The sequence below is a fragment of the Aptenodytes forsteri genome, unplaced genomic scaffold (genome assembly GCF_000699145.1).
Source record: "Aptenodytes forsteri isolate BGI_AS27 unplaced genomic scaffold, ASM69914v1 Scaffold54, whole genome shotgun sequence".
Taxonomy (NCBI): domain Eukaryota; kingdom Metazoa; phylum Chordata; class Aves; order Sphenisciformes; family Spheniscidae; genus Aptenodytes; species Aptenodytes forsteri.
The window spans coordinates 9,760,787-9,776,813 of NW_008796044.1; the positions used below are offsets into that span (position 1 = coordinate 9,760,787).

General features: G+C 36.8%; 1 protein-coding gene across 1 annotated transcript; it reads right to left on the reverse strand.

Moving 5' to 3' along the window:
- Positions 1 to 3,010: 3,010 nt before the first annotated feature.
- On the reverse strand, positions 3,011 to 15,711 carry UBLCP1 (ubiquitin like domain containing CTD phosphatase 1). The gene is made up of 11 exons (XM_009285777.2): positions 15,646 to 15,711; positions 13,920 to 14,113; positions 13,419 to 13,510; positions 12,157 to 12,242; positions 11,951 to 12,066; positions 10,752 to 10,850; positions 9,744 to 9,781; positions 7,484 to 7,582; positions 6,925 to 7,041; positions 5,413 to 5,540; positions 3,011 to 4,033 (listed from the first exon to the last, which is right to left on the reverse strand). Exons 2-11 carry the CDS (start codon positions 14,071 to 14,073, stop codon positions 4,006 to 4,008), a joined length of 957 nt encoding a protein of 318 aa, XP_009284052.1. The 5' UTR covers positions 14,074 to 14,113; positions 15,646 to 15,711; the 3' UTR covers positions 3,011 to 4,005.
- Between the last annotated feature and the right edge of the window lie 316 nt (positions 15,712 to 16,027).

The window sequence follows — 16,027 nt, forward strand, 5'->3', positions numbered from 1 at the left end:
TGTCATCCAGCAGATAAAGCCAGGAGTCAGGAGAGTCAAACTTAGCACTGAAAGGCATCACAGACGTTTTTCACCATTCTCTAGGAAAACCTAACCAAACTGAAATCGTTCATCTCTCGCCATGAGGCAGTTCTTCCAGACCCTGAATCTTTTGAGTTGCTTATACCTAAACCACGTCCTGATTAGTGAAGAGCCCTTTCAAAGCACAGATGTCAGTATAGTACTCTGGTAACTTGTGGCTGTCACAAGATATTGCTAACATCACTTACACAAGAAACTCGTAACATTTGAAAGATGTACCTTGTCTTCTCCGGGATAGATCAGTATTTTTCTCTTCTAGTCCTGTTATTCTCTCCCTCAGTATTTCCCTTTCACTGACATCCTTCTCCATCAATCCCCCAGCCAAAGCACTTCATCAGCCACCCTACACTGGGTGCAGCGGTCATCCACACTAATACTGGCTAGCACTTGCCATGACTGCTGCAACGTCAATAGCGAAGTGCTGGAGGATTCTACCCTCTAACACCTCTTCATCCAGCATTTCTGGTTTTAAACAGCTTTAATCAATCAGGAGAACTGTTTACTTTTCTTTAGCCTCTGAAACACAATTTTTACCTAGGCTTCACCTTATTGATATAAAGAAAGTATTCAGCACTCCTCACATCTGTCTTAAATACAACCTGAATAGACAGAGTGGAAAATTGTCTTAAACCCTTTGGCATCCCCTTGCTGTCAGTCACATGTCAAGTCAGGAATAAAAATTGGCAACTAGCTGTAGATTTCAGTCATGCAGCAGGATTTGTGGAGCTGAATTTGCAGTTCAGTTCTTGGCTTTAGCTGTCACTCCATGTACCTCCAGTGATGAGCATTCATGCCACAGAGAGGCATTAGAGTTGTCAGATGTCCAGAGCTTACAGAAATAACTTCATTTTTAAATGGACTCTTTTGGTATGAATAATCAGACAGAACAACATACAAAATACTTGACATGTACTGGGAGCCCAGTGCAGTCTCTGACACATGAAAATGTTTGGAATATTTCAGACTCCATTCAATGCTTCTCCAGAGTTTTGCAGAACAGTAAATTATGAGCTCTATAATTAAGCCGCACACTTCTCTCTTTGATTATGCTTTAATCCTATTTCTTTTAACAGAGATTGTGAAAGCCGTTGATCAAATACTTCTCAGGGGACCTCAGTATAATCTGAAAGGAAACTAAATGTTAACAGGGAACAAGGCTTTAAACTTTGCCGTTGATAGTTATTCCCAAGGCTCAGCTATACTTTGGAAATACAAGTAGGTCAAAACTGCCTTCCCTATTAAAAAGGAGAAACAAAAAGTCAGCAGAGGTGTTTTCCTCTGAACTTATGAGCAATAAATATGTTATTTTGGGGCTAAGCAGAAAGGTAGCCATTTATCCTTGCAGTTATACTAAATTCTGGTAGTTTGGCACAGAATCATGTTGTATTTATAACCCAGAAGACTCATGTAGTACAAACACGAGAGCTGCGCTGCTTTGGCCAAAGTTCCACTCAGCAGTGGTTAAAGGGGAGCCTGCAGCCTTGGCCGCTACGTGTGACCCAGTCTCATCTTCCTGAGCACCTGCAATTCTTGTATTAAGGATATTAGACCTTCCTAGCCTATTCCCTTTAGCATCTGACTATGGGCTTGTTCATGAAGTTGTCTAAATCCTTTCTGAACCGCTGATGCTACCTGCCTCCACAACAAACTGTGGCAACAAATTCCAGGAGATTGCTACCTGCTGCTCTTCACAATTTTAAGCCACTCTCCTATTTGTATGAATGACCCTCACTCTAGTATTGTGGGATTTGGTGAACATCAGTTTTGTGCTTGCCTTATCCACAGCTTCGATTTTATAAATCTCAATCGTCTCAGCCAAGTAAATCACTGCAGCGTTTTTAGAAGATAGCAGTAAAATACACAGGCTTCTTTTGAAGAAAAAAAAAAAAAATCAAATTGCAAGACTAGTCTTCAAACATAAAATATGATAAGGGAAACAACATTAGTCATAAAAGACACAATGACTTGTCAGCAACAGCAATGTGTTACCATCACATCAAGGTCATACTCTCACATATTCCAGTGCAGCTTATAAAATATTCGAAAGGGGAGATCACATCTACTTCAGAACAGCAAATACTTTGAAATTCTGGGATGAAATTCCAGCATCACTGAAATAAAAAAAAAAGATTTTTTTTTTAAATGTTCCTTGTACAAAGCAAAAGAAAGGAGTATTGCTCGTTCACTGTAAAACTTCTGTTTGTATGCCAACTTTGAACAAAAAGATACGGGCACATGTTTACATACGTTCCCTTGGTTCTGTTTTCTCTTGTCTTGCTAGTGTAACAAACTCTACAGGTGATTCAAGTGCAATGCCTTGACTTTTCAGTTCTTTAAATTGAAAGGTATTCTAGTACACCACATACCAGTCCTATATTCCAATATCTATGCTACTGCAGCCTTTCTAGGTAGAGAATCACTGTTCTAACCGCAGGGACTATATCTGCACTGTACGTACATGAGCGAGCCAGCCTCCTAGTTCAGAAAACAACTCTAGGAGACAAAACTTCAGAAATTCACCTTCCATACTTACCTAAAACAAAGGTTTTTATGTATCAGGTTTCTGGTTTACTAGTTTAAAACACAGCTTAGGTTGGCACTAAACCACAAAGAGCAGGAGATAAGAAACTGTATTTTCTGACAGGTCACTGAGCCGGAGCCTAATGCGCTCATCTGAACAGCTCATTTGTGTCTGCTGTCCTGATATTCTGACATTTGCTGTCAAGGTTCCCTTCCCGGGCAGTTAGGCTCTTTACTATTCAACACCGCTGCCCTAATCTGCAGCGGCACATACCAGTCTCTTAATTAACTACTGATGCAAAATTGGTGTCTCTGGAATCCAAAGAAACACCCCAAAAAACCAAAATGAAGACTACCAATGGCTTCTCTATTATGCAAACTACATATTTAAGACAGCACAGGACACAAATTATGAAAAAGGTATTTATTATTTACACAACTGCTATAGTTCCTTAAGAACAATATATACCATTTTTATTTGAAAGGGTCAGTCTTCTTTCAAATACATGAACTGCATAATGCACAAGTGTTGGTAATGCCAAACAGCAGTCACATCACACTTCTATAGTGCAGGCATAAGCAGCGCAAGTAAATGATATTTTTAAGAACAGTATGGCTGAATATTGTATTTAAACACAGTGTTTGCACTTTAACGAGATTTAGCTAGAAGAGAACAAGGGTTTTGTTCATGCTTTGTTAGGAATGTGACTTTCCCATCTGAGGTTTAAACCCTTTATCTGACATATGAGAATTTTTCAGGCAGACTGCTTTTCACTTACCAAATAGGAGTGGGTTTCTCTCCCTCAAACTTCAATCTTTCATTTTCCAGTAAACACTGCTTTATAGTACAAGTTCACACACTGGGGTAAATTGGCCACAGAGGTGGTACCTTCCCATCTTACTGTCTTGCACAGAGAAACACTGACATACTAATACATACCAAACTTAGACAACTTGTAATTTATAGACTTAAATACTGGAATGGGAGAGGGAGACTGTTTCTAAAGATGGAGGGAATAGAGGGCTTATACAATTCATACACTGCCAAGGTTGGCTCCTTACTCAACTTTTTTGGTCTAAGTATTTTTTTCCTAGTTTCAGAATGGTTTTGGTCTTTAATGGTTATGGTTGTACTTCGGCAGCAAAGGAGAGGAAAGTATTTTAAGTAGTAACACCAGAACTGAATGCAAGAAAAAGTAACTGACTTGTTTCTCCCACTTTGAGCTTATTGCTGTGATCTTTTAAAAAAAACCCACAACCAACCACCTGGAAGACCAAGTATAGCAGTCATTCTGGCATTGGATCCAGTGTCCAGCACTATTATACTCTAGCGTAAAAGCAAGGAAAAGTCCAATGATCTTAGTTATGTTCCCTTCAATTCAGTGCCACACACTTTTATTAGCGTTATTGTCCTTGCTTCTTTGAAAGATACCTGAAAGAAACAAAAGTACAGTTTTTCACAAAATAAGAGGTAGGCACAAATATATCTAGTACCTTTTATAAACTCGAAGTATGAATCTGCTTTCTTTTCTCACTAGCAATCCCCCTATTGATAACCAAAAATTAGAAATGTGATCAATACTGCTTATGATTTTATTTGATGTCAACATTCTTTCAATTCCATGATAGGTTATCTTACAGTAATTCGAAGTCATGTTTTTAGTTACTCTCTTAGTTTTTTTTAAACAAAAGGGAGGAAGGAAATGGAAGCATGATTTATTCTAAGAGGTTGAAAATTACATCAGTTGGAAAAGTAGCTATTATATCCTTTACGATAAAAAGGCCCATTAGATATGGCACTCTTTCAAATAAATTCAAGACTTTAATGAACAGTCATCCAGCATAACCTGAAAAGAACAGCCCTCCGCTAGCTTCTTTAGAGAATCTGAGTTACTCCAAAATGCTTGTTTTCTGATCTCATAGTTTTCTTACCACTACAGCTGGAGCAATCTGGCTATGTGGTGACATTGAAGTCTTTGCAAATACTCTAGAAAAAAAAAATCCAACCAATTTAACCAACGGTGTGAAATATCCAGTGAATTTCACTGCTTTTAAAGTTTAACGTTTGACTTTCTGTTCTAATTAGAAACAAGAAAGAAAATTGTATCGAGTTTGCAAGGCTGTTCTTTTAAGCACTGAATGAGTGTTTTTCGAATAGCATATTGCACATGCTTTTTTTCACATGTATTGAAATGTCAGGCTGTTGCATAAAATCATTAAGAAGAATTTTGCCCAAACACTTCAGCTAATCATTCTCTAGCAAGAATTAGGATTCTAACTGATGCCCTAAGCATTTGGAAAACTCTCGTTCATAACACAGTAACTTACATTTCAGAGCTGATGAATACCGTAATACCACACAACTTGGATAGCGCCTGAGAACCACGCTGTAACACCCCCAACCTCTGAAGTAACCGCCAGAAAAGTTGCCTCATAACAAAGGACCTGAGATCTGAACTGACAGCCTAACTCTGTAGGGGTGGAAAGAGAGAGATTTCCAGGGACCAGGTTCCTTCAAAAATTCTTTTTCCCTTAGGAAGCATAATTGCTTCATTGAAAACAATTGGCGGTCCTGAATACTGGAGAAATAAGAAAAAAAAGGTCCCTTCTGCCAAAATCTCGTCATTTTAGGCAAGCAGCCCAAACACTATAGCCTTATTAAAACTCTACTCAAACTAAAGGACCTTCGTAACTGTAAGTGATGTCAAAGTTCATCAGCTCAGTTGTTTCCGGTCTTTGTACAGACAACCTCAAGCAAAACACAGTGGGGTCAGGGACAGAAGGAAGAAAGAATTTTGACTTTGTTCTTACCTTTCCCAATGTTTGTGATTCAGCTCCAAAAAGTCATCTAATTTTGCTATTTCTTTGAGGTATTGAGTGAGCTTTAGAAGCTCCTTGTCTTTATCCCGATTTAAATGTGCTTTCATAAAAGGCCTTATCTATACAAAATAAATAAACTGGGTATAACCATTTGCTCAAAGTAAGAAAAACGCTTCCGATTCTATCATTTACCACCTAATTAAAATATATTTTCAGTACTATGCCAAGTTATAACTTCTCTTATAAGTTAAGAGGAAGAAAAACCTGTTCCATTAGTGGCCACATCCAATTTGTCTTGTTATTCATGCAAACTGGACTGTAGGGTTTTTGCCTTGCATGCCCACCAGGAAGAAATTTGTTTTGTCTTGCACTTCTTCGAGCTTCCCCCCCACCCCGAGTCAGACAGAATGATAAAATGATCTGGAACGGACTGCTGCGTTTTCTAATATTTCATAGATATTTTTGCAGGAGACATGAGGGGTTTTCAGCTCTGCTTTGAGTTGTGTGGCATCACTGGAACCAGATGCTTTTTTTCAACAAAAAGCATTTGACTACAATCATAGCTTCTGTGAAAAGAGATGTCAGAAATAAAGCTTTTCTGACAACTGCTTTAAGCTTGGAATACATTATACCTGTGCCTTGTTTTAGTGATTTAACGTTCTTGTCTGCAGCTCTGTTAACAACATTTTGACAAACATCTTTCAAATCTGAGCTAGAGGGAGCTCTCTGGATAATCCTCTCCCAGCAAGATCTTTGCTATTCCTGATTCTCCTAACACTGTACAGTTCCAATTAACATCATCTTGCTAGATCTCATCAATTGCTATCCTCTTCACATCATGGATACTTTCAAAGAAACATCATCTTGGATTTCTGCATTTGAAAACTTTTTTTTTTTTAAAGAAATTTATGAGGGTTCTTTTAGTTCCATTCTGCTGTACCATCATATAGAAGTAGAAATTTAAGCTGCATTCTTCTTATTCAGAACTAGCACTGATAATGGAGCACGAACTGGTTGACAATTTTATAATATTAAATATTTGCTGTTCTGCAGTCAAAATGGCTCGAGGTTATTAATTATTTCCCAGAACAGAATGCTTGCTATTACATTGGCATAGTACCATGAAGTACAGCCACTTGTTGTTTGATTTATTTTCTGAATATAACCACTCTTGAGATTGAACATCACATATTTCAATGGTGCCTGTCAGCAATGCTCAGCTTGATTATGGCTCACAGGTATAATAAAAGCAGAAATCACAATTTCATTGATTTTGGTAGTCTCTTAAAAGCTCACTTAATAGTGAAACAAAGCTTATTTAATACTACGATGAGGGAGATATTAGTCCAGACAAATTGCAATCTAAATTAAAAAATATAATAAAATATGCATCTTTGCTAGCAAAGAAAAGCCTTTCTTTATGATACAGCAAAGAAGTATGAGAAAGTACTACTTGAAGTATAAGAAAAAGTGGTAATAGAAGAAAATTCCAGTTAAAATTACCTTGAGTCCGTTTTGTGGATTCATTAGGAAGTTTCGGCCAATATCATCAAACATAATAGTATTTTTTTTGCTGTAATATTCTGAAAATTTTCCCCAGATAACACCAAGAGGCTTCACCTGCAAAAGTAAGACATACAAGGTACCTGAGGTAAATCAGATCATATGCGGGAGATGAAAATACCAGTCTATAGGAACTTGAGTCCAAACTCAAATAGATTCTTTTGCGGAAAAACTAGCAGGTAGTTGGGCTTTAATAAGGGAAGAGATGTGAAATAGTGTAACATACTAAATACCCCCCCCACTAAAGAAAACCTTTCTGTTGGTACTAAATTTTCTTGCAACAGTTATCTAGTATTTGATTTGAAAGCAGTGTCATCCAAATGTACTACTCAAAACATTAATAAAGAATTTCAGTGGAAAAAAATAACCTATGCTCCCAAGATTCTTACAGTTTTCTTGCATGAAAACTCCAGCACAACTTTATTGTTGAATATTTCAAAGGGGTATGATAACAAGTCCGTTGAATGTAGAAAAAGATCAGGAAAAAATAGGTACTTACATCTATTAGTCCTCTTCTAGGAGTGTGCACTGTTATCATGGCAGCACTGTCCAACATGAAAGTTATCTTGTAGTTTGCATTGGTACTCACTCCAAGCTCCTGCATCACAAAGATTTATTATTAAAGCTTCTAATTATGACAGTTTTACTGCTGTACAACTGAAACCACGATTATAATACATTGTTTGTCAAAGGGTGAGCTGCTGAGGATTACCAGAGACACTAAAAATAGGTATCTGGGGGTTTTTAAATTTTTTTTATCCAATGAGAATAAAAGTACACCATTCTACCAAGAGAAAAAAGCTGACAGGAATTTATTTTTGCAGTGTTTACTATCAGAAACTTATGAACTGATGTCAGCATAAAATCAAAGCAACTTTGCAGAAAAGGCAAAATGCAGGGAGGTCTTGCTCACACCTTCATGCATAATCTTTCACAAGTTCTACATGCCTCAACTTTACTCAGTATCTATAGCAAGGATAGCAACTGTGTACTGTTTGCTATTTGTTCCTTCCAGTAAGTTGCAACAAATCACAGCCCAATCAAAGATGAAATATACGGTAACAGTTCATTGTTATCCTTTCCTCCTACACATGGCCAAGATAGCCAATGTTAATCAGAAATCTGTCAGTTTGCACTTTAGAGATTTGATAACTCCTGAAACAAAGACTCTAAGGAAAACTTACCCTTTTTAGAAAAAAAAAAACCCAACAACTTTGACTAGATGAGAGAGCATCATTTCAAATTCAAATCCTTTATAAAGCTGAAAAGTAATAGTAAAATCTGCTGACATGTTATAACATAGATATTGCTGATTTAATTTCTGATGTGTGCAACAGCAGTCATGTCCAAAGCTACACAAGAAGGAGAAAATATCCAGTGCAGCAGCTCTCTTGCAGATATCCAGCCACACTTACTTGATTTCTTTTACATGAAAAAGTGAATCTTGCAAATGAAAGCACTACCTACCTGGGTCAGTGTCTTGTTACATTGAAAAAACTAGCTGTTCTAAACTGTCTGAATTCCAGGCATAAATAGATGGTAAATGAGAGATTAAACTTGGTTATCTGATACTCCCTTCTTTTTAATGCTATTCCTGCTTTGTAGTTTAAAACAAAAACTTTAGTGCCAAGGATTGCTGGGATCATTGTTCCCTGACTAAAAGTGAAACTTTTAGAGGTAAGCACCCCTGGTGCTATCAGTTTAAGGAGAAACAGCAGTTGGCATCTAGTGGTAGGAACCTCAACTGATCAAGATCCAGGAATAGGCATAGAAAGGTTTTCCACAAGATTAAAACCTAGCACTACGCTGACAGACACAACATAAACAGATGTAACACTGCCACAAGAAGTGCAATGTTTGCAAGGCTCAACGCTGATTTTACTTGCACTAACTCTACTTCATAGTTCTGATTAAAGGTTCTCATTTCTGAGATCACTCTGAGGCTTTTTGTTTGTTTAGAAAAATTGTAGCAATTCATTATTTTGAGGAAGAGAACACTGGAAAATGTGCTTTGCTCTGTTAAAACCTGAAAGAAATGGTTAGCCTATAAGAAAGAGTGGAGATACAAAAGCTTAAATTTGGAAAAGTTTTCCCTGAAATGGAAAGAAGCTTTCATTTATAAGCATAAAAAAAACCCAACCCACCAACCAAACATGCAGCAATTCTTATTAAGCTCATTAGATTTACAGCTAAGCCTGACTGTAAATATGTTTACCACTAGGTCAGCTGTGCAAAACTGGCTAGTTGCCTGATTTAGGCATGGAAGAAATTAGGACTGAAAGAAGAGCCCCTACGGATGTTTAATAAGGCAGAGGAAGCAACAGAACCACACAGCTGCAAGAGGTACAAGATAAATGTGAAAAGAGTTTCCTCTTGATAACCTACTCTAGCATGCCACATCTGTCTGCTCCCTTAAAAAAAATGGTATTACACTTAAAGACTAGAACTCTATAATTAGAGGTAAGATGAAAGCAACTGTGAAGGCTGCGTGACTAATCTAAGTTTCAGCAGGTACTGACTTGTGTTTAGTTCTGCTAAATTTAGCACCTATTGATAGTTTGTCTGGAATTCCAAAATGAGATTTAATCTAGTTTTGTGACAAAGATAACTTAAAGTGACTATGAAGATTTAAAAAACTCAGGTTTTGATTCAGACAACCTCCCCAGTTGCTAACCTGCTCTATAATGCTGAGCATGAGTCCAACTACATGAACAGCTAGCCAGACTAGAAACAAATTACACATTTTCAGAACAACTTACTTTCATTTTAGCTTCAATCCACTTCATATTAGTAGCAGCTGAAACAAAAGGGAGAAAACAGAAAGAACACTTTATCAAAATAAGTCATTGACAGGCAAAAAAGAAACAAGCCAAAAAACTGTTCACTTAACATATCAAATTTTTACACAGAACTTGATTTCAGAAAGACCCATCCTTGTTACAGCTTTTTGGGTTCACTTGAAGACAGTCTTCCTTCATGGAAGTTTATTTTTATTTGGAAAAGCTTACTTTTCAAATAAACAACTAAATGAAGCACTGCATGCATTTAAACCACTTTCTAGATCAGCTGTTACTGAAGTACAGTCTGCAGGACCGTAAGAAGTGGACTACACCCGGTTTGAGGAACCACACTGCCTGTGCAGGATTTTCTCCTGGAAGCAATGATAGGAATACACAAGGCCTGGAAAGGACAGAGTGATCTAAGAGTATGTGGAAACATTATTCCAGACTATGAAAACTAAATTTTGTAATACAATTTTAATATGGTTTAAACTCTGCACTGGCTAAAGTCTGTTCTCCAGCTGTTGGACAGGAAGTGAAAGAGCCTGGAAAGGCAAACGAGCAACCATCCCTGTAGACGGGAGAGTTTGGTTCATTTGGCAGTTCGCTACTTATTGTCTAGATTGAGATTATTTGTAAAGATAGCTATCAAACAGTGCTTGAATGTTGATTATACAACTCTTACTTCAAGCACTTGTTTGTTTGTACAAAGTAATACTCAGTAAAGTGATGTTGAGCTTTATACTGTGATTAGATCCATTCATGTGAGCAATACGTGGTGTTTTTTCACATAAGAATTACTATTTTGCTAAAACAGCTCTAATAGCTGTGTGAACATTTCTGCTGAATGTATTACAGCTAAGCATTCGTGTATTGTTTTAGATCTTGTGATTCACACTAAAAAGCAATATAAAAACCTCCCACTTGGAGTCTTGGCTCTGAATGACAATTTACAATAAAGTCTTAGGTATTGAGTATAAAACTTACACCAAATTACAATATCATAATCCTCATATGCAGATGTCAGGAATTCATGAAGGTATGGCCTCATCAGTTCTACCCCAGTTTCAGCACATGATCTGTGGTCTAAAAAGAATATTAAGAGATAAGCAATTCATTATTAAAGTTTAAGTTAAGTTATTAAAGTTCAGGCTGACTTTCCTATCTATCCAGAGACCTGAAGGGTTTCATGAGGGAAGCACTGGGGCACTTTAAAATCATGAATGAATTCATAGCAAACTACCATTCCCATTTTAAAGGTGGAGAGAAGAAGCAGAGGGGATATTTATCTGTTGATCCTTAAAGGTATTTGAGGGCTTAGCTAATAATTAAATCAGAGATCTGTGGGTCTGAATATCTTTGAAGAGTCAGGCCAAATAGTTCATCTGTGCACCTCAGCAAATTTGTAACAGCCCAGATATGAAACAGATTCCTTCAAACCTAGTCCAGTTAATTTTGTGAACATATATCAAGCTTATTTCAGATGTGCAAATGTTGCCTGTTCCAATTAGAAAACTGCTGTCAAATTCTGCTAGCAGAAGACCTCTAAATAAAAATTTTAAACTCAGTAACAGGTTGAATTTTGACCTCAGATTGTAAACAAATCTCATCAAAAAGGAAAGCTAAGGAAAAGCAATAAAGCAAGCTATTATTTACTGCTTATAGTCAAGCTTGCCATGACACACCTCCACCCCGGAAAATTAAGTCAGAAGGAAAATTCTGGCTTCCAAAAAAACCCAGTCTGACAGAATTTTCAAGTAAAATGTGTTTTTATGCGTGTTTAGTAATGATCTGGAAATAAAATTTGAAGCTATTCTCCCACACCCCCCAAAAGTGGAGTCAATCAGGTACAGACCAAGATTGGCCCTGCCACCGTGATGTCCAAGATACAAGTTGTTCAAGAGAAAGATTATTTGGATAAAATACTAAATTGCTACTTTTTTATGTCTTCTTGCAGAAAGTAAATAGCTGCTGCACTAAAATCAACAATATGCAACACTTACAAAGCCCTATGCTTTTTGAAATATGAGCAGAAGGCCCCACAATATCACAAAGCAGAAGTTATACAGTACAACACATACCAAAGTTACTGAAGAAGATTTGTAAAGCAAAAATCAAGAAACGTTATCTGGCAAATAAACTGACCTCTTAAGCAAACAAAAACCACAAGTTGCATAAAATCTCACCAAATAGTGTATAATCAACATCTAGCACCAGCAGCTTTTTTCCTTCTCTAGGAGGATTCAGAATTTCCACTTTGTATTCTTTAACTCTGCGGGAAATTTTTAGTAGGTTTTCTTCCCTAATATAACAGTGCAAAAAGTTACAGTTAATTAAAATACATACTGTACATTCTATAACAGGACTGTTTCTAATAGCTAAAACTCCTAACCTATTTTCTACTTCCACAACTTCCTCTTCAATATCAAAGTCATTGATAACATCATCGTTATCAGGAGGTGGCCCAAGGACATCTTCCTAGAGGAATAATAATAAAAGATAACTAGGATCACTGAAGGCAAATAACAATGGATATCAAGTTTCTGTTCCTGCACATTACAGGAAAAAAAATACTGCTTAACCAAAATTATTTCACTTTACTAGTGGAAAGAATTACTAAAGTATACTGATGATTGTTCAGATTTGAGAGAAGTCAGTGAATATCATAATAATAGGTTTGTACTTTAAGTCCAGAATGATACAGGAGTTTAATGAATACACTGCTATCAGAGTTCTGCAGATAACTAGGATTGAAGGCAAATAACAATGGATATCAAGTTTCTGTTCCTGCACATTACAGGAAAAAAAATAATAATATAACTAGGATCACTGAAGGCAAATAACAATGGATATCAAGTCAAGGTTCCTGCACATTACAGGAAAAAAAATACTGCTTAACCAAAATTATTTCACTTTACTAGTGGAAAGAATTACTAAAGTATACTGATGATTGTTCAGATTTGAGAGAAGTCAGTGAATATCATAATAATAGGTTTGTACTTTAAGTCCAGAATGATACAGGAGTTTAATGAATACACTGCTATCAGAGTTCTGCAGAAAAGCTTACTTTACATAGAAAAATAAACACCAACAGAAATCTACTGTACTACTATTTTTCAAACGATTACCAGAACATTAAAAATTTTAAATCGTAATGAGGACACATATATATTTCAATATCAAAGTCATTGATAACATCAGCGTTATCAGGAGGTGGCCCAAGGACATCTTCCTAGAGGAATAATAATAAAAGATAACTAGGATCACTGAAGGCAAATAACAATGGATATCAAGTTTCTGTTCCTGCACATTACAGGAAAAAAAATACTGCTTAACCAAAATTATTTCACTTTACTAGTGGAAAGAATTACTAAAGTATACTGATGATTGTTCAGATTTGAGAGAAGTCAGTGAATATCATAATAATAGGTTTGTACTTTAAGTCCAGAATGATACAGGAGTTTAATGAATACACTGCTATCAGAGTTCTGCAGAAAAGCTTACTTTACATAGAAAAATAAACACCAACAGAAATCTACTGTACTACTATTTTTCAAACGATTACCAGAACATTAAAAATTTTAAATCGTAATGAGGACACATATATATAAGCATCTTTTCCTGTTTAAGCTAATAAACAAGTAAAATATTTACCAAACTCTCTTCACGAGTGCCCATCATCATAATTTTAGTATTTGGTTTCAACTTGAGAGCTCCAAGCTTAACATCATCATCTGCAGGTTTGCCTATAATGCGAGCAGATAATTTTTTTTTACTGGGGTAGAGAGAATTTTAGAAAACTGTCAATACATTTCATGCTTAATTGAAATAAGCTACCCATCAAACACCAGAATACCCCAAGCTGTATTATCGTCCTCCTCCATATACAGATACATTGCTTGTCTGGCTAGCAGCAATTTAACTTTTTTTTGACGTACGTTTGCCACACTTCCATGTCAGCCATTAAAAAATGACCAGGTAGATGTATCAATAATAAACAATATCCAGTGATGCATAAAATTCCTATATTCATTCAAAAGCTAGATCTGGGAGGTAGGTGCCCTGTTAGTATACACATCCTGGCTAGGTTTAGAGGATGTTCATCCATAAACATCTCAGGCACATCAACAACAAATAGTAAATATGAATAGTTACCCTTCATTTTAAGTCCAAGTAGTTTTTGACGCTCTGGTAACACTCCAGTAAGGCCTTTAAGAGACTGCTTCAGATCCAACACTGTGTCTTCTTCTGATAGCGAGGTTATCGTATACTCCTGTCCACCCCATTTTATTATGAGAGAGAGAGACATCCTTGAAGCATATGTTCAGTATTATTTTCTGAAAAATCTGCTGCAGGAGGAAAATACAATGATCGTGTAAGGAAGAAATAGGAGAATTACTCTTTTCAGAAGACAAACCATACAGTCTGTTTAAAGTATTTTTGATTTTTTACTATATTGTACATCAGAGTTGTTTGTTTTGCATGAACAGATGATAAACATGTTGATAAAATGTTGAAACTAAGGGAGAAAGAACAGCACTAAAACTGGGGCTCCGAGTTCCACTTCAATGTATTTAGCAATGTCACATTCACCGTTTGCCTCCAGCATATGCTCATTTGCTGTGTGTTCTGTGCAGGTACAGCCTGTTCACTGCACAACCGGCACCCAAGCGGAGTACTGCAGTATCATAAAAGTAATTTCAAATCTCAGAAATGTCCTCTGCAATAATTACGCAACCAAACCTGCCATGGATATCTTTACATATGTAACAACAAAACAGCAAATATGAAATACCTAAAATATACAAACCCATAAAAATAGCTCTGAACCCAACAGTTCATTTTTAGCATTGGATTTCTCCGTTCACTTTCACTAAGAGCTGTGCAATACCTGCAGTAATACACACCCCAGGTCACGTCTCACTGTAACAATATCAAAGTAGGAGTTTGAAAACAAAGCCAAAATACACACCTACACGATGCAATTACACTGTAAGAACTGCACTTTCATTGCAGTGCTGACAAAACAACCATAATTATACTATCTTTAATTTACACAGCATCACTTATACAAATTGTATTTAACAGTTTAGTCCTACATTAAACACAGCAGAAAAACAAGATTTTTAGCTTTATGTGGAAGGAAGAAGAACATGTTTTTTCTGTTAAACCTTGGAAACAGAGAATCAAGGAGATAGAAAGGTATGAAAAGGCTGTTACAGACTGTCAGGAGATGCAGAGAAGGCCTCTGCGCCACTAATGGTGAGATTGTCCTCGAAAGACTGATATTCAAAAAGAAGAGAGAGCAGACCTGTGAAAGAAACTGAGGCTATCCACCTTCAAGAAATGCATTACACCAAGAAATACAGGTCTAGCAATTCTGAAAAATCTCAGAATACAAAAATCTGATTCCTCTTCCGCTCCAGCACCGTATTCTCAGAGGTTACCTGCTCTCAGACAGAATACTTCTCATTTATACAGTATAGCCTATTAGGAATGAACAAGTTTTTACTCAGGCATACCCACCAAGCTCAGACCAGATGAGAAATAGAGGGCTAGATACAACCTGCTTGCTGAGGACACTACAAGCCACACCTCCACACTATTCCCCCTAAGGCCCCTGAAAAAAAATTGAAGAGGAAAACTGGTATCACAGAAAAATGATTTTTTTTTTTCCTCAAATATCCCCAAATTAGATAGGGACCTGGTATTATCCTGTGAAAGACTCATGAAAAAGGGGTCTTAGAAGCACCAAGAAATTCAACTGAGGTTAAAGCTGCATAGCATCGAGCAACACATAGGGTCATTATCATAAATTATCCCTGTCCATAATCCTTAGGCTAAGTTTACAGAAAGAAGAGTTTATTGTCTGTTTTCTCACCTGTACCGTGCACCTCAGATCATTCTGCAAGAAAATGCATAGGGCAAGAACCGTAAGAAAACTTCTCAAGTCTCTGTCCAGTGCTAAATTGGAAAGACCGTTCCTCCAAAGTTGAGCACTTGACCAACTGTCTATCCTTACTGAATTACAGTCCTGTCAAGATGAGTGTTATCAGAAACGCCAAGCAGAAATAGGATGCCTTTATTCAATGCCAAAACACTAAGAGGACTGAGAGTGGACACCAGAATCAACGATTACAGGAAAACAGATTAGGAGCAGAGAAAGTCACAGGGATTTTCAAAGTTTCTACCATCGGGGCTGGACACCATGCGAACCCGAAGCTTACTGAAATTAAGCCTGCTTTGGTTAATTACGTTTTCAG